The sequence below is a fragment of the Chanodichthys erythropterus genome, chromosome 21, assembly GCF_024489055.1.
Source record: "Chanodichthys erythropterus isolate Z2021 chromosome 21, ASM2448905v1, whole genome shotgun sequence".
Classification (NCBI taxonomy): Eukaryota; Metazoa; Chordata; class Actinopteri; order Cypriniformes; family Xenocyprididae; genus Chanodichthys; species Chanodichthys erythropterus.
Genome location: NC_090241.1, coordinates 16,033,141 through 16,051,887, shown reverse-complemented (window position 1 = coordinate 16,051,887; position 18,747 = coordinate 16,033,141). Strand labels below are relative to the sequence as shown.

At 35.4% G+C, this 18,747-nt stretch overlaps 2 protein-coding genes across 15 annotated transcripts in view; one reads left to right on the top strand and one right to left on the bottom strand.

Annotated features, from left to right (window-relative positions):
* Positions 1–5,367: 5,367 nt before the first annotated feature.
* On the bottom strand, positions 5,368–7,624 carry gadd45ab (growth arrest and DNA-damage-inducible, alpha, b). The gene is made up of 4 exons (XM_067373250.1): positions 7,482–7,624; positions 7,051–7,152; positions 6,665–6,878; positions 5,368–6,124 (listed from the first exon to the last, which is right to left on the bottom strand). The coding sequence occupies exons 1-4, from the start codon at positions 7,529–7,531 to the stop codon at positions 6,011–6,013; spliced, it is 480 nt and encodes a 159-aa protein (XP_067229351.1). The 5' UTR covers positions 7,532–7,624; the 3' UTR covers positions 5,368–6,010.
* Positions 7,625–8,549: 925 nt separating this feature from the next.
* sec16b (SEC16 homolog B, endoplasmic reticulum export factor) overlaps positions 8,550–18,747 on the top strand; it is a 125,750-nt gene continuing 115,552 nt past the window's right edge. For 13 of the 14 annotated variants that reach the window (XR_010893413.1, XR_010893407.1, XR_010893410.1 and 10 more), the window contains exons 1-11: positions 8,977–9,110; positions 9,907–10,196; positions 11,686–11,786; positions 11,861–11,954; positions 12,050–12,134; positions 13,090–13,210; positions 13,373–13,518; positions 13,602–13,663; positions 15,160–15,298; positions 15,446–15,682; positions 17,531–17,628. Coding sequence is in view for 6 of the 14 variants with exons in the window: in XM_067373212.1 (XP_067229313.1) it covers positions 9,931–10,196; positions 11,686–11,786; positions 11,861–11,954; positions 12,050–12,134; positions 13,090–13,210; positions 13,373–13,518; positions 13,602–13,663; positions 15,160–15,298; positions 15,446–15,682; positions 17,531–17,628 (1,349 nt within the window). In the remaining 8 variants the exon portion in view is untranslated. Of the gene's footprint in view, positions 8,661–8,976; positions 9,111–9,906; positions 10,197–11,685; positions 11,787–11,860; positions 11,955–12,049; positions 12,135–13,089; positions 13,211–13,372; positions 13,519–13,601; positions 13,664–15,159; positions 15,299–15,445; positions 15,683–17,530; positions 17,629–18,747 lie in introns of those variants that run through there. The other variant, XM_067373208.1, reaches the window with a different exon arrangement.

Here is an 18,747-nt window from a genome sequence, read left to right as displayed (position 1 = left end):
TTTAGATACACTGAATTGTATAATTGCCCAGTGTATGATAGATACAACACTTCATCGCAGATCATGGTACATAATATATTGTAACCCTTTAATGATTATTTACAAGATGCCTTATACATTAATGTACGCATTTCTCTTTTCATTGTTTATCATTATCATTGTCTCTTTTTAATAAGAAACTTTTAATGTCATTGTGCCATCTCATTCTGGGATCTAACCAGCAATAGAAACTCACGAAGGGTCACATGATTTTTCTGTAGCTACACACTGAGCACATAATGATTTCTCTGATTGTAGTGATTTTTGTGACTGTTATAATAATGCATTTTGACGTCATTCCATGTTTACAACTCCTGTAACTTTTTTTTCTGTGTGTGTGTGTAATACTCTTGTGAATTGCCATGCATTTAATGAAAGTGAGTGTGGAATGCCTTTATGACACAGCTGGCAGAAAACAACTTCACCAGACCAGCTGAACCAGCCTTAATGTAGTATTCCTGACACGTCCACTGCCACGCTGCTGTCTCGAGACGACAGCCAGAGTTAAACTACTGTGAACTAGTGGTGCTGCTGTCCCACAGACATCACTGTGTCTTCATCATTACACATCTGTGTCATCAGTCTGGATATATACCCAGGCAGACATCTGATCCTTGCCTGTGCATCAATAATGATTTCTCATGCAACTGAACTTGCAACTGTGCTATACACTACAATCTTATCTGAACAACAGTATGCTTTGAATGGCAATTTCAGGCATGCTTTCTTGTTGAGTGATGCTTTCAAAGTGACATTTTTGTAATTTTTCCCAAAAGTAGTATTGAGTTGTCACAGTGGCCTGTTGTTATTTTGGACAAATGTGTTTTTCTTGATGCAGTGGTCATTTCTGAAGGTGCTTTTGTATTGTAAATATGGCATGCTCAAGCTCTTCGGTCTGCCTTATCTCTTTTTGCCTTTAAATTTGAAGAGCATTCAGTGTCACCATATTTGAGTGAATTTTCCATCTTGCTTTCCTTGTGCAGAAGAGCTGGATCCCAATATATTGGGTTTAGATGTTGTCTTTTTCCAACAAAATATAGTTTTATTCCCAGTGTTGTTGTCTTATTTGTGTATGTTTAAGTCCAGTCTTAATTTTACATTTATTTGTTTATACATTTAATTAATTTTAATTCAAGTTTATTTGCATTGCACTTTTCACAATACATATTGTTTCAAAGCAGCTTCACATAAAATGAATGTTTCAATGTTACAAGCATAGCTAATACAAGCAGAAGCAATATTACAAAATTACTGTATATACATTATATATAAGTTTGGGGTCAATAAGATACTTTTACTAACTGATGATAACTGATACTTTTTATCCAGCAAATATATATACATATTACACATTTACACATTTTTACATACATATTACACATTTACAAGTACATATTTATCTGGCAAGTATATATATATATATATATATATATATATATATATATATATATATATATATATATATATATATATATATGAATGACATTTTATGACTTTTTACAGTCAAACCAAAAAAATATTCAGACATTTAGTTAATTTATGTAAGTCAGGATAGCAAAATAAAGTAAACTGTGACATACCCAAAACTTGTCCATACAGTGGACTACCAGTAAAATTAATAAAACATTGGGAACCAAAAATTATTGACTATGTTTTGCTTAAGTGTTATCTGACATTTTTTTTTCTGACACAGTTTAACTCTGAGATCTTGTCATATTTTATTACCATTTTTAAACTATAGTGAATAAACTGTAATAATAAATACATTTTGGTTTGACTGTACCATATTACCATATTATCAAGGTTTTGTTGATGTCACTATCAGGAGTGTGTATAATTGCCTTATGCTTTTTAACATAGCCAGGTGTTCATGGTCTCACTTTTCCCACTTGCTCTAATTTCTCAGATATTGTTTTATTTGGGCCTCCAGGTCAAAGCCTTGTTGTTATGCAATGATCTCAGTAGATCTCCACTCATAACAGGTCAGGCTGTATTTACTGCCCTATATTGATGTAATCAGTGGAGCTTCTTGCGGTTGATTGATGAACTGGCTTTGTGCTCATGTCAGTTTTAGTGATAGAGTTACATGTCATCTCAGTGGAAAAGCTTCAGGATAAACCCTGTAACCCTGTATAAGGAAAACAAGGAGCCATTTATTTGTTATTTCAGCTATACCAGAGCTTTCCATGACCACAGGTGTCCATTAAATGAGTAGGATATTAATACTTGAATTGGTATTTCAGGATTTATGTCTGTTTAGTACTGTAGTATTGCTCTCCTGAAGTTAAAAGAGTTCATTTTTAATATTTAGCACTATGAGGCAAAAGAGGATCTGTTAGCCACAGTCTTAATTTATTAAACTAAATAAAGCAAAACACTGTAGCACAGGAGGGAACAGGAGAACTACACAATAGAATCAAAAACAAACCTTATAACACCAGATGAACAACTGAACAACCCAAGGGCACTAAATAATGAGGAACTCAACAAGAAACAGGTGAACAACATAATCAGCAACTATGGAAACAAACTAGAACAAAAGGAAACAGGAATGTAACACTATTGTTCAAAATTTTAGGGTTAGTAAGATTTTTAAGTCTCTTATGCTCATCAAAAGCCGCGTTTCCATCAAATTTACCTGGAACTTTTTCCCCCAGACCTGTTGCTGTCTAAAGTACCGTGAAGAAGAGTCCGGTGACGTAGTACTGCGTGCGACTTTCCACTTCCAGCTGGATTTCGTCCTCTGCATATAAGCTTAATAAAGGTCCGTTGGCCATATTTTTTAAACGCCGCTGTTGAATAGCAAACAACTCTTACTGCACACACCGAAACAGACTTTTGGTTGAAATAAAATGCTGCGTGAAGTCAACCAATCAAAATGCTGCATGAGCTCAACCAATCAGCATGTTCAGCGGCCAAGTCTCACCCCCGAAAGTTCCTGAACTTTGAAAATGTACTACTTCGTGCGCAGGGACGTTTTGAGGGGAGAATTTTTACCCTGGTTCCTGTGGTGGAAACACACTGAGTACCACCACAAAGTCCCTAGCTCCTGGGGAAAGTTCCTGTGGTGGAAACGCGGCTCAAGGCTGCATTTATTTGATCAAAAATACAGAAAAACTGAGTAAAACTGAAATATTGCTACATTTTAAAATAACTTTTCTATTTTAATATATATAAAAGTGTAATTTATTCCTGTGATGGAAAAAAATTACTTTTTTCTCCAGTATCACATGGTTCTTCAGAAATCAAATATAATGCTGATTTGGTCCTCAAAAACATTTCTTATTATTGTCAATGTTGAAAACACTTGTGGTGCTTAACTTTTTTCCAAGATGCTTTGATTAATAGAAAGATTCATTTATTTGAAATAGATTATTTTTAATAACAATGTAAAAATCTTTACTGTCGATTTTGATCAGTTTAATGCATCCTTATTGAGTAAAATAATTTTCTTTAAAAAAATGTATAGTGTAGTTTAATCATACATGATTTTGCAAGTAAAGAATGAATTACGATAGCTTTTTACTCCTCTGAGAAGATGAACATTAAATTGTTTGATCTGTGGCACTGCAGTCCCTTCAGAATCATTTGCATTCCTCATGCGTGGGAACAGCCAACATCTCACTTCCACCTATAAAATCATGGAGTTTCCCAGCTCTAGGCACTTTTAGAGAGAAAGTACCACTGTGTCACTCCATTTACCTGCACCTGTATTTAGCAGGATGAGGTTAATAGCAGGCTGGTGGTAGAAACTCCAAAGGTCACTGCAGCAGGGGCATAATGTCGGCCCTATTTACTTAAGTATAGTAAAGAGCCAATCGTTGATACAAATTTATTTTTTCAATAAAACACTTAACTCCGTCTCGTCCTTCTCCTTGCCAGGAACCCTAAGGTATAAAGATTAAGAAAAAAAGAAAAAACTTACTGATTAACTGTTACAGATTAACTTTAAGTGAGTTTGATGATAACGAAGGTCATCTACATTTAAAAATAGGGAAAATGAACACAAACAATTTAATATCCAGCAAATTAAAACATTTTTTTTTTTTAATATTGATGGATGACCGATTTGTTCCCATGTTGTGCATGGGAACATATTGAACACTGAGTATCAGTTTCCCTTTTGAAAATATGGCCTAATGACCCAGTTTCTTAGTATAAAAAGTCTGAATTCTGCTTCCCAACATCAGCTGCTTGAGCAATGCAGCAAAGCTTTAGCTGGAAATGAAGCAACAGTTTACAGTGGTATTCAGTGTATATTAGGGTCTTTCCAGCCTTCTCTTTGTTTTGTCTCACTCTTGCAGTGAACTCAGCAAAGGGAACAGAGGGCTATTTTTAGTTGCTGCAGCCTTAAATAGCCTTGCCTCATTTTATCTTTTTTTGTTTTCTTTGTGCACATTTGAACTCAGCCATTATTTTGCTTGTCCCCCCATCTGTATGCTGATGCTTTCAGGTATGATTCACTCTCTCAGCGCTGTTTCTATTTCTGGCTTGGTCAGGGCCCGGATTATCTTGTTTTGTGTTAAGACACAAGGCCATGATGACCTGACGTCATTCGTCTCCCAGTTGCCGTAGCGAACGTAATGGAATTCTCTGTCCCGCCTACTTGTGGAAATAGCTTTTTTTAGCAATAAAAGAGAAGAAAGCTGTTGGACGGTTTTCAAAATGCTGTTGACAAAACAAAGCCCAATGACACTTCAAAACTGCCCTCTACAACATCAAAATGTACCTGCCTTGTGAAACATTTACCACATGCATCAGATTATATAAAGTTTAGTGCAAAAAAATGTGTTTTTACACGTTCATTGAACATGTTTAAAGTACTGTAGGAATGCATTGATATTAAAATTCCGCCTGATTCCGATAAGCCAATATTGTCTTATTTTATGGTCAATGATGATCAAAAAAATTCTAGTTTCTTCCTGATGTAACTAATTTTTAAACATCAATAAAGACAGTTTTATATTCTACATTAAATGTTTATATATTTCATATTAAAAAAACAATATATCGTGCACTCCTAATTTATGGAAACATCTTGTGACCCATTTTGTACTGATATTAATATTATGAAATATAAAAATAGGTAGGTTTTTGTTATTGTTATGTGACCTCAAAGCTAATCTAATTGTAAAAATAGTGGAACTGAGCATGCACAATTAAATTTTCAAAATAATCCGATACAGATAAATATCTAATATCGGTTGATAACTGATGTGGTACTAATATATTATGCATAACTAGTTTAATGCACTGTTTTCAGACACTAAAATATATGCATGAACTCGCAGACAATAGAAACACTGCCAAATACATATACATTGGTCAGAAATTTTATTTTTAACAATTTCTGAGGATGAAAGCAACAATATAAATACAATGAATAAATTAACAGTTTAAAATACAGAGAACATATTAGTTAAAATAAGATTAAAACAAGTAACTCATTTCTATCTAAAATCAATAAAGCCTGTTGTATATTCCCTTTTAAATTATTATAATACAGGACAGCATTAATATCATAAGTTATGTCTTTAAATTGCAGTGTGTCTGCAAAAGGGTCATGACCAACATTTAACAGTCCATCAGATCACATTTCATTGAGTAGATTCCCGTTGGACTCACTCCAGTCTCTCAGCTCACTCTTAATACTCTAATCCAGCATGTGTGATTCAGTTTCCTGTAGTCTCGTTTCCCGGCAAACTGCGGGACTTGTTCTTCCCTGGCAGCACTGCGAACATAGTGCTGAGTCATTCTTCCTGCTCTGGGGTGAAACCATGAATCGACTGTCCAGCAGGACACATAAAATCCACACTTCCGAACACTGGGTTTGCTGGAATACATTTAATCCATTGCATTTCGTTAATCCCCCTCATGTCTCCTTCTCACTGGCATTAAGCTTCATCCAGAGTAGAACACAAATCTAGTGCAGTAGCCCGTGAAAGCCATGACATAGTTCGTCCATTTCTGTTCATCGTTCGGGCAGATTGATCACCGGCACCCACTGGTCCAAACCCCGGCTGTCTCTGCAGAATCGATTTAGTTTGCTGAGGGCTGGATCCTTCCATGTGGATGACTGTGGATTCTGTGAGAGAAAAGAGTAATGTTGTTAATGTGAAGTGCACTTGTATATTGCATGTATTCTAGATCAGTTCAGAAGGTCCACAGCAAGAGCCTGGCAGTAAGTGGTTTTAACAGCTGCTGTTAACGGACAAGCACTTGTTTTCAAAGGGCCTCTCTCTAATTTGTTAAAGATGGTCACTTCACAGAGCTTCTCTTCCAGGAAACGGTGTTTGCAGAAATGCACCACTGTTGCACAGGAAGTTCTGTGAATACTAAAGGCAGCCACAGAAGTTCAGCACTGCTATTAGATCGCTCTGAAGAGCTGCCAGTTCACTGCAGCTCCAGACTGGCTGGAATTCCACATCACAGACACTCTGATGGATCATTGAACTTTAAACTACTTCAGGCGTGCCGCCTTCAAAGAGTTTAACTAAACTTTCCTGGCAGTTAATATGAATATGAATGAACAATTCCGCAGCTGTGATCGAATTGTGCATGAAAGCTCGAGGCTACCTCGCGTGCGAGCGATAAACTGATGCGAGGAGAATGAAATGACACTTACGGTGACTAATACGCAGTGTAGGTCCATGGACTCTCCTCCCGGTTTCACACCCTCCAGGATCTCTGCCAGACGTCTCATGTTGTTCACTCGCAAGATATTAATGTCATTCTCACAACAGAACGCTTGAATCAAGGTGAAATGAATCTGGAGTGCAACATCTTTCACATCCTCCTCATCTGTGGCCAGCAGACATAAGACCACATTGTCTGGGTCACTGTGAAAATGTCAATAAAAGTACATTTGAAAATGTGCAAAAAGCAGAAAAGTATCCAATGAAATTATAAAGTGCAATCACATTTCGTGGGCAAAAAAGGTCCATTGTCTATTTTCAGATTTTTAAAATGTCCCAGGTATGGTTTGGAAAAGATCTTCCAATGATCACTTACACGTTAAGTGACTTGGCTGCCTCATAAACTCCCACAGTGATGCATCCCTGAGGTAATGCAGCAGTCAGAACCTCTTCCAGTGCCTTTTCAACCGTGTCCATTCTAAGAGACGATTGAAAAACACATTAGCTTTAACTTATAGGTAATCCCTCATACAAAACGAGCAATACTGTTTACATAAAATGGCTAAATTTGGGGGAAAAAAATAGAGGAAATCTGATCAATGTCACATGATCAAACTTCTGCAGGAGTTGCAGCAAAGAAAGTATCAAGAGAGAAATGTGCAATGAAAGACAAGCAGAGGAAAACTGTATTAAACATTTCGGGAAATGTTTTGTGACCCTCCTGATTTTTCAACGGCACAAACGGACAACATGCGCGTGATGTTCGGACAAACATGCAACAACTGTGAGTTTAATATGAAAACATACCTTTCCGTTGCGTTGTCTCCACACGGTTCTTCAAAAGTCATATTGCACATTAGAACCGGGTATCTTTAAAGTATGTGCTCTCTTTTAGCATGTAATCCTGTGCGATCCAGACAGGAATATGCAGCTTGTGCAGAGTGGAGTGATAAAATGACGCTCGTATCATGAGACAGTAGAGTACTCGCTCCGGTCTCATTTACATATCGTCCCTGATTGGTCAGCTCACATGGACGCGCACACATGAACACGGAGAGCGACTACTCATTTTACAAAATAGTTAAATTAATTAGTAAAACACAGTTACATTTAAAATAAATGAATATATTTTCTAAATATTGTATATGCATGGAGCATAATTTGCACTCAATCACTCAAGAATATACTAAATAAATAATGTTGCTTCAGGCCAACATAATATTTCTAAAACGATGAAATTTGAGGGATCAACGTGATTAAAGTGACATCTGGTGGCGAAGTAGTAAAGTCTTCGAATTCATTGTTTAACTTCAATTTGTGAAACGTTCTTGCTTATTAAAATTATATTATATAAATAAGAAGAATAAGGGTTAAATAAGCTAAACTAATAATATGGACATTTTTGGACATCAGGACTTCCCTGCTAAGAAAGAAACAGACTATGTAGCCCCCTACATTTCTGGCTTTAATTACTTAAGGCATTGTATTATTTTACTATTTAACACATATCTACATTTATTTTTATTTATTTATTATTTTATTTTTATTTTTGCGGTGAAGAAAATAAAATCTGTGGTACTTCACTTAGTACTTGAATCCTTAACGAGAACCATAACAAATGCAGTTAATTTTGACCTGATTAATGACCAAAGCTTGATCAGTAGGCTACATTACTTGATTTAGATCAATAAATTATGCTTGTACTGAAATTAAGTTTCTAAAGAATCACTTGTAAGAACCGCTTGAAAAATGTCACAATCACTTTTCTTTATTGTTCTGAATAACTGTTGTGAAATTTTGCGCAATTCCCTTCACATCATGGCAGTGATCTGCTCCCTTGAGTTATATTGTGTTTCTCCGAAGTGTGTCCGAGCAGCTCCAGCGTTTGTGTGCGATGGTTCCGCACGACGTGGCAACTTCAAATATTCTAGTTATGGGAGTGAGTACAGAACGCTCAGGCGCCTGTCAAACCTATGCAAACACACTGTAAGTCCAGCTTTGATTTATTTTAGCTTTACTGTTATTTTATCTGTATATATATGTATATATATATATATATATATTTTATATATATATTTTTGTTTGTTTGTTTGTTTGTGTAAGCGCATATTAGTGCTTTTTACACAAATGTCTTAAGTGATGTATTAGGGTAAAAATAATAAAAAGCCGATATCCAGCTGTTGGCTGACAACAGCTGTTTAGAATAGCCACAAAGAGATGATGCATCAGACATAAGGTGTATTTTGACTCCCTTGATTTCCCTTTTAGGGTTTAAAGGGCAGAGAAGAGATACTTTGAGATAGAAATAGGCAGGTCCATGAGTCAGCTTTGTGTTATGCTTTGAAATGATGTGGCATGTGCACTTTGAAACTGTGACAGGACACAGTACACAGTGAACTGCGAATGTCTATTTGGAAACATCTCAAATAGAAACCTGTGAGTTATTTGAAATTTGATTTTAAGATGAATGCTTATGTAATACTATTGTAAATTATGTTACATTATTATATTAAAGATAAAACATTAAACGTTCAGTACGTTCCTTTATATATGCATAACAGTTTCAGTTTGTTGGACCCACTTTATATTGTGTCTTTAACTGCTATTTACTAACATTTAAATTAATTATTTGATATAATGCCCTTGTTGTGCACATACATGTTTTTACATTGTACTTATATTTTTAAAAATACCTGCATATAATTACACCCGTAATTAATTTCTGTACTTACATCTATAATTATACTGTTGTGTTGATCCTTCCCTTACACCTTAACCCGACTTAGAACTAACCACTAAACCTGTTCTTAACCCTACCTGTATTCCATCTTAATATCAGCCAAAGTGTTTTGCAATACAACATGAACTCAATAAGTATGGTGTACCAAACAAACAAATTTTTGCCGTTGCATAGTAGTTAAAGACAACGTATAAAGTGGGGACCAGTTTGTCATATGCCCTGGTAAAATACAAAATGTAATATACACTTTGTTCTGATCTCATACTGATGTCTTTTAGGTATATCATAAGTTACCACTGAAACACTTACAGAACTAAAAAACAAAGGTTGTTTTTGATTTACTGCTCCCTTCCTGATAAACAGCCTCTGTATCTATGCTCACTGATAGCATATGACTTAGTGTGCATACAGCAGGCAAAATCTTACTCTGTTCTCACCAATAACCGACTTTTGTCTTTGTCTTTGACTTTTGTCTTTCTCTTTTTTTTTTAGGTTTATCCTGCACTGTTTCGTGTGATGGAGCCCAGAGGGCAAGGCTGGCATATGCCAGGCCATCAGTACCAGTCTAGCGACAGAGATGACCAATACAGATCGTCCCACCAATCGCCGTATTACTACCCACATACAGACCCAAGAGGGAGAGAAAGACAGTGGCCCTATGTGGATCCTCGGTATGGAAGCTACATCGCCAGTCCTCCTCCTAAACCAGAGTATACAGAGTATACTGGATATAGCAGCAGTTATGCATCAAACCAACCATTGCACTTCAGACCTCACTCCAGGTAATAGAAAGATTATCAGTCATGCAACCATTTTTTTTCTTAATACATATATTTTCCCCCCAGTAAACATATCTGAATGTCTATAAAACAAAAATAAATGTACTTGAGAAGCAAGACTTGTTTTTAGAGAATATATCTGAATTAAGTTTATTACCCAGTTAGCTAATCATTTTATTGGCATAAACCTTAATGCACTTTGTTAAATTTTAAGCTCGTTTTACAGATTTGAAAATAAGACTAAGGTAATTGTGAGACTGTGAGTATACAGTGGGAGGAAAGCAACATTGTGTGATATGAAGTTGCACTTATTGATAATTTCCAGATAAAGTAAGAAAAATAAACACAAAATAATAATAATAATCATTTATATAATTTTGCTTCTCAGGTAAATTTCTTAAGTACATTTATCTTATTTTAAAAATGTTAACTTAGAGATATTTCTACCTGAAATCAAGACAAAAATACTGAATAAGAAATCTTTTTAATTAGAGAACAATGAATAAAACACAGACCTACAACACACTCATTGTACAGAATAATGAATATTAATATATGAGCACAGAGAAAAAATGACAACTCCCAACCACAAGTGAGAAATGAGGAAGAACACTTAAAAGGTCTAATAATATCATTACATTTATGAGCACTACAGTCTCAGCATAAATTACACTCAGTTTAATACAGAAAGAATAACAGCAAAGTTACTTTTTTAGTCCACTCGTCTTTGAAATTTCCATCTAAAAACAGTGTCTTTGTATCAGAATAATACATCGTGTCACAGGTGCACCACTTTATCACGAACATATTTTCCATTTGTGCTTAACAAACCACCTGCACCAAAACTTCAGTTCTGGTTGCGTTGCAGGGAAATGTTTTAGTATGCAATAGTTAGTTAAATGCAAGAAGGGATATGCATGTGTTTGGGGCAGTCTGTCATGATGTTATTAACCGGTAGGTTTGTTGTGAATTGTTATGTCTTGTATGTGTTTTCTCTGGACAACGAAATTCTATTTATCTGCAAAACAATTTTACCTGCGGGTACGAAATAAAGATACCTTGACCTTGAAATGCATTTTGTATTGTAGCACTGAGGAAAGCTCTTACTACCCATGTCTCTGTAAGACAACAATATTATTTTAGGCAATGAGACAGAAGCAACAGAAGTGATAGTTCCTCAATTATAATCATACTATGGCACAGTGATTGGATCAAACAAGCTCTCTCTCATGAATAAATGCAGAGAAGCGCTCAGAGCCGGGTGACATAGATTCGGGCCTCTTCCGCCCCTGCGGCCTATCTGTCACACACTTCGAGGCCTGAATCTACATCAGATTCTGTGACGTAGCTTCACTTTGCTTTTCATACTGGAAGTACGTAATTGCTCTGAAAAATGCAAAAATAACCAATTTCCACTTATTGATAAATAAGTTTTCAGTTACACCTTGGATTTTAGACTGTACTCATTCACTAATATCTAATATCTGTTCAGGCAGGAATATGACTACACCAATCCCAGCTACTGGCCCTACAGAGAAGACTACGGGTATTATGATTATCATGGTTATCACAGACCACAGTACAGCTCCCCAGGTACATAATATTCAGTCGGAGGCCCTCAGTTTTTAATTCTCAGCAAAATTCAATACCACATTGCTGTTTTTTAGATGGTGGTGGCTGGAGCCAAACAGATGATTGGAGAACAGACGGAAGAGGATTGCAGCAACAGTCTGCAAGAGCTTCATACATAGATCAGCAGGGGTCTGTTGATGGCTTATAGTCATGTTCTACTACTTTGTCATGCCTTAAATGTGTTTTCAGAACAATCAAGTGATTTTGTACATTTTATTTAACAGCTATAACCTTAGAACAGACACTCAATATGGTGTCTCAGAGAGACAGCACAGAGAAAGTATGGAAAATGGAGATGGAACTGGAGAGGTTTGTTTCCAGAAATTACTTTTCATGAGTCTTTATACACATAAGCTTTAATATATACGTTACCGTTCAAAAGTCTGGGGTCAATTTTTTTTAAAAAAAAGAAACAAATATTTTTATTCTGCAAGGACATAAAATTGATGAAAAGAGATTTTTTTTTAAACGCTGTTCTTTTGAAATTTCTATTCATCAAAAAATAAATAAATAAAATCATGTTAAAATCATGAAAAATGTATCATGGTTGCCACAAAAACATAAAGCAGAACAACTCTTTTCAACACTGATACTAAGCACCAAATTATCACATTAGAATGATTTCTGAAGGATCATGTGACACTGAAGTCTGCAGTAATGACTGCTGAAAATATAGCATTGAAAAAGAAAAGATTTAAATATATGTATGTAATATATATATATATATATATATATATATATATATATATATATATATATATATATATATATCATTTTTTTTTAATTAAAAAAAATATATATCATATATATATATATATATATATATATATATATATATATATATATATATTTTTTTTTTTTTTTTTTTTTAATAAACAAAATTCTTTCACAATCGTTAAAGGTAAACTTTTTTTTTTTTTCAGAATTTACAAAATTTATATAATGAGCGAACACATGAATCCATCTTCCAAACTGTGTTTTGTCTTATCCTGAATCCTTAGGAATAAGTGTTTATATTCAGACTATTTTAGACCTGTGGGATGACAATCGCTGCGGAGTAGCCCAACATTGCAAAGTGCCAGACAAGCAGAAGATGACAATAAAACGGATAAATATTTTGAAACCGGTGCAGCACGGAATAAAGCCGTGCATACAGTCAGCCTCCTTTATTGCAAATAAGACAACATTTAAGGTTACTGCCCCTTAAAATTTTAAACGGTAGTGTATGATGGCTCTCAGGCTGTTTTGTTGTTTTCTTCTTCAGGTGTATGATAGTGGAGCTCTTGCCAACTCTAAAGCATCAGGCCTGTCCTCAAGCAGCTATGAGCTCAGCCAGTACATTAATGGAGCTGAACAGAGTGAACCAGAGCTCATTTCTCACACAGGTTTGTCAGAACCATAGTTTAGACACAAGATCTGTCCAGTCTTCCTTTAATGTTTTGTGTTGCACTGCAAATGTGTGGTTAAGTTTCCTTTATACAGCAGTTAGTTTCTAATCCTTGAATCTGACTGGACTCTGAATGGCTCTATTTGCTCATTTGATTTAGATGCTGTACCCATAGAGGTAGTCCCACTAAAGTTCTGCATCCCTCATGTGGCAGTGAGTTTTGGCCCTGCAGGTCAGCTGGTAAGAGCCAGTCCAGTCCTTGCCTCTGAGGGTGAGCCTGCTCAAGTGGAAATCCACAGCTTGGAGGTTAGAAAGACACGGTAGAAACATCTTTTAAGTTATTATTTAAAATATTATGGTGGATTAAATATGTTCTTTAATGATTTCAGGTAATTCTCTGTGACACACAAGAACAGCAGAATATGAGAGACTTTCCTGGACCATTGGCTAGGTAAATTTCAAAATATCCCTCTTACTGTAATACGTGGTGAGTTTTAATGTTGTTTCTATATCTATGTGGTGTTTTTAATATGCTTTAAGACAAACCATGTGCAAATTCATATGTCAACAGTATTTTCTCCTTAAAACTGCAGTGAAAAAAGACTCAAAATCCACAGTTTGAAATCGCTGGTGTCTGTGACGTCACAAACTATCTTGTAACCAATCACTTCTAATGGCTTTAGCACATCATTAACAGCGAACTAGCACGGGAGTCTTGAGAGAAGCCAGGTTATCCCGGTAAATTCTTCTGTTGTTATAAAAAATCGGGTACATTTAGCAAAATGGTAGGTGTATGATGTTATTATGAACTATATGCCTTTCTCTATTGATGGTCTGAGTTGTTAACGATTTGTAAGGATACTGATTGTTAGAAGGCAGCTGTCTGACTCTGACATGGGGAACAGTTTGTGTAACATTAGCAATACATTATTAGTTGTTTGATAACAGCGTTTACCTCTGTAAGTTGTCTGAGTAGATTTCATCTCTGAGCTGGTGGGAGCAAGTGGAGGTGGGGCTAATTTGCATATTCACTGATTCATGTGTATTAAATGAGGCAAGAGGGTAGAATTACATTTTAGCTATATTAAGGCATGAGATTTTTTTTTTCTCAGGGAAAATTTTTTTAAATATGTAATTTTGGTGATCAAAGATGTGTTTTAAAGGATACAATTATTCACTACAGTGGGACTTTAAAGTTGCAAGACATTAAACCAATCTGAAAATGTATTAATGCAAAAACTTTGTATAAGTACAACATCTGAAAACTTAAAACTTATAAGTGTAATAGTGTTTTTTTACTCAAAAGATTTTGCTAGGGACCATCATTAAACAGCATAATTTATTAAAGGGTTATTTCACCCAATACTGAAAATTCTTCATGTCGTTTCACACCCGTAAGACCTTTGTTCATCTTCGGAACACAAATTAAGATTTTTTTGATAAAATCCGATGGCTCAGTGAGGCCTCCATTGCCAGCAAGATAATTAACACTTTCAATGTCCAGAAAGCTACTAAAAGACATATTTAAAACAGTTTATGTGACTGCAGTGGTTCAACCTTAATGTTATGAAGTGACGAGAAAAAAAATAAATAATGACTTTTTTCAACAATATCTAGTGATGGGCAATTTCAAAACACTGCTTCATGAAGCTTCGAAGCTTTACGAATCTTTTGTTTCGAATCAGTGGTTCAGAGTGTGTATCAAACTGCCGAAGTCACACCCCCCAGTGGTGAACCATTGAAATTTCGAAACGCTTATGACGTAACGAAGCCTCGTTTACTGAAATCATGTGACTTTCATGTTCCGAACCACTGATTTGAAACAAAAGATTCATAAAGCTTCGAAGCTTCACGAAGCAGTGCTTGGAAATCGGCAACATCCTGAGTGATCCCAAATTAATATCTTATAAGGGTTAAACAGATTGCTGCTTTTCCTCTTTTGTGAAGGGAGGATTTGCATAAGGTTGATGCCATTAACTTTGCCCTGCAAATGTCAGAAGAATGTCTGAAGGATGAGAAATTAGAAGATGCCACTTCTGCTGCCCTCTTGTGGTATCTCCTAATACTGCTGTGCAGACAGAATGGAGTAAGTCCCATTACTCATTACAGTATATTAATGTTACAATTACTAAGACACTAGAATAATTCTGAAGCCCATTCTTTTCAGCTTTGTTTGTGAGGTCTGATTGCCCATTTTACACTGTTAATATGAGTATGTATTGGTGTTATGTAGAGAATTATGGGTTCAGATGTTGCAGAACTGCTGATGAGGGACTCCATGGGTACGTGTGCGGTCTCTGGTGAGCTTGGAGATGAAAAAAGCCTCATTGATCTTAATGAAACACCCACATCAGGAAATGAGACCCTCAATATATCTGACCTTCTGACTGGATACCCCCCAACTGACAAAGAGGCCACAGAACAAAATCTTCAGAAATACACAAAACTGTTGCTGTCTGGCAGGAAGAAGGTTAGTCATTTCTCTTATTATTCTATTTTTCTGTTAATGACCCTGTGAAATGGTATTTTGACCAATGCATTTTTTTTCTTTGTTGACATTTTCTACTGAAAGGGACATTAGGGTGGGTCATAATGAATGGTCTCTTCATATTTTTTTGAAAGCCAATATCTACATTATAAATTTTATTGGACAAAATATTTCCATGCCACTGCGAAGATAAATAATCAATAGATATTGTAATCTATTTTCCTATAAAAAAAAAAAATGTCTATACATTGTAAATGTATACACAACCATTCAAAAGTTTTGCAGTCAGTAAGATTTTTTTTTAAAGATGTTTTTGAAACAATTCTCTTATGCTCACCAAGGCTGCATTTATTCGATTTTTTCAGCAGATGCTGCTCCAGCACTCTAAAAAACAGATGTAAAAAACTTTGCACAGTAAAATTCTGTTTTTCATTGAAACAGTAATAATATACCATAAAACAATGCATTCTGGGTAATATTTGTCATTTTCTTTTTCTTTCTTTTTTTCAACCTAATTTTTATTTTCCATTTTTTCTTTTTAAGAACAAAGTTACATACATCCCGTGTGTAACATACATCACACATGTCTGTTTTTATATTTGTTGCAGGTCCACCTAGTCACAAACCATAAACATAAACAAAAAACATATTTAACAAACATTATACAACAATAATCTTCAAAGGAAATAAATAAATACATAAGCAAACAAAAATATATTTTAAAAGAATTATTAAAAACAAAAACAAATAATACATCAAAATAGGAAACAATTAACAAAACTATATAAATAAATTAATACTTGAATCCAACCAAGGAGGGTGGGACTTTTTATTTATTCAGTTGCTGGGCATATATTAATAGATTTGCTATGCATGGAAAGCCATCAGTCCCAGTCCAAAGCCATTCCTTCTAACCAGGCTGCCCAACTTTTTTAAAATGAGGCCTGTTGCAATCTAGGAGTATGTTATTTTTTACATAACATATATTTCTTTAATTAAAGATAACCATTTATTACAGGTTGGAGGCTCTCTTTGCAGCCAATTTTTGGGGATTGCTTTTTTTTGCAGCTACGAAGAGTATTTGGAGTAAATATTTTCCCTCTTTAGATTTCGCCTTTCATATTGGCCCCAAGAATAGCCACCATGGAGTCTCTATTTAATTTGTATAACCAATGTTAATATTTGTCATTTTCAAGAGAGTAGCCTATAGGTTACTTTGTCAAACAACAAATAAAATTACCCAGAATGCATTTTTTTTTTTTTTTACAGTACATTACTGTATCAATGGAAAATAGAACTTTACTGTTTTAATTTGTTTTGCCTTTTTACAGCTATTTTTTTTTTTTAGAGTGAGTCTTCAGTGTCACATGATCCTTCAGAAATCATTCTAACATACTGATTTGGTATTTAAGAAACATCTTAATTTATTATTATTATTATTATTATTATTATTATTATTATTATTATTTGGTTAAACAGTTATGCATTCTATTTTTGTGGGAGCCATGATGCATTTTTTTCAGGGTTCATTGTTAATAAAAAGTTTAAAAAGTACAGCATTAATTTTAAATAGAAATGTTTTGTAACATTATAAGTGTCTTTATTGTTACTGTGTTGTTGTGATTGTCTGATCAATTTAATACATCCTTGATAAATAAAAGTATTTTAGTGTGTGTGTGTGTGTGTGTGTGTGTGTGTGTGTGTGTGTGTGTGTGTGTGTGTGTGTGTGTGTGTGTGTGTGTGTGTGTGTGTGTTTGCCTTGACATTTGTAAATATGTTTTCAGATCTCAAATATCTGATCTTTTCTCCCAAATGCTCCCCTCACTGCAGGAGGCACTGGAGTCAGCCATGCAGAGTGGACTTTGGGGTCATGCCTTATTTCTGGCCAGCAAAATGGACAGTAGATCCTACAACATGGTGCTGAGCAGGTTTGTAAAAGATGACTGACACATCTACTCTTGCATTTTAGTAGCAACCACTACCCATAAATAACTGGCACGGACTGTTTCCAAATAGAATGAATTCCAGAATAATTGTCATCCCATAATCACAGTGTAATCAGGCCCGGTACTAGGCTTGCTGGACTGGGGGGGCAATCACAAATTTTGGTAGGGCAGCATTTTCTAGGCTAATATTCATAGCTAACTTTTAGTTTTTTTGATTCATCAAGAATTGTCTTGTGGTTAACAAATTATAGGCTATAGCCTAATTTGTACTGGCTATTGCTTAGTAGGCTATGTGAATTATTTGTGGACATAATCAGGGGCGGAGCCAGACATTGTAAACATTCAGGGCTTCCCTTACGAAAAACTAGTATACTTCAAGTTCATTTGATCAAGTATACTAAAGTAATGTTCAAGTATATTTTATGTAGTAAGTATAATATCAATGTACTAGTAGTAAACTTGTAAGTGTACTATTTTAATACCGCTTGGGACTAAGGCTGCGTTCCAGTTCGGTTTTTAAATGCCCTTCCCTCGCTAACTTCACTCGGTCTCGTTGACTCGGATGTACGTCATTGCTTACGTTGCACGAGTGCCCACTTCTGGCGGAACCTTTGTATGGGCTGAACTGGAACGTCCTAAGCCCTTGATCACTTGGAATCCGCAATGGAGCTGATTTATTATTTATTTTTTCCCCTTACAAAATTGTTTAATACAGCATTCTATATGTATATATGTGTGTTTTAAACGTTTAAAAAATAATCAATATATCATAGAGTTGTTTGTGGTGGGGTAAAGTAAACGCGATATGCGGCGACGTCACAATCGTGTTGTATTGTGGGTTATGGAGCTGCCTGAAGTGTACATATGAAGTAGACTCGCTCACTCGGTCAAAATCGAGGCAGCGAGGGTCTGTCCATATAAACTTCCCTCGTCCACTTCACGAAGTGGAATGCACCAAAATGGCGGCAGGGATTCCCCCGAGGGGAAGTGTTTAGGGAAGTTCGCGAGTGCGTGTCTAAAACCGAACTGGAACGCAGCCTATATTGGCCCAATTGAAGTATACGTTTAAGTGTACTATAAGTGTAACAGTAGTAAACTTTA

Excerpts from the sequence above, each read along its gene's own strand:
- gadd45ab (XM_067373250.1), bottom strand. The coding sequence starts at position 7,531 with ATGTGCAATATGACTTTTGAAGAACCGTGTGGAGACAACGCAACGGAA. Across the intron at positions 6,879-7,050 it reads GCAGCCAAGTCACTTAACGT|TGACCCAGACAATGTGGTCT; the intron begins GTAAGTGATCAT and ends ACATTTTCACAG. Across the intron at positions 6,125-6,664 it reads TACACTGCGTATTAGTCACC|AATCCACAGTCATCCACATG; the intron begins GTAAGTGTCATT and ends TTTCTCTCACAG.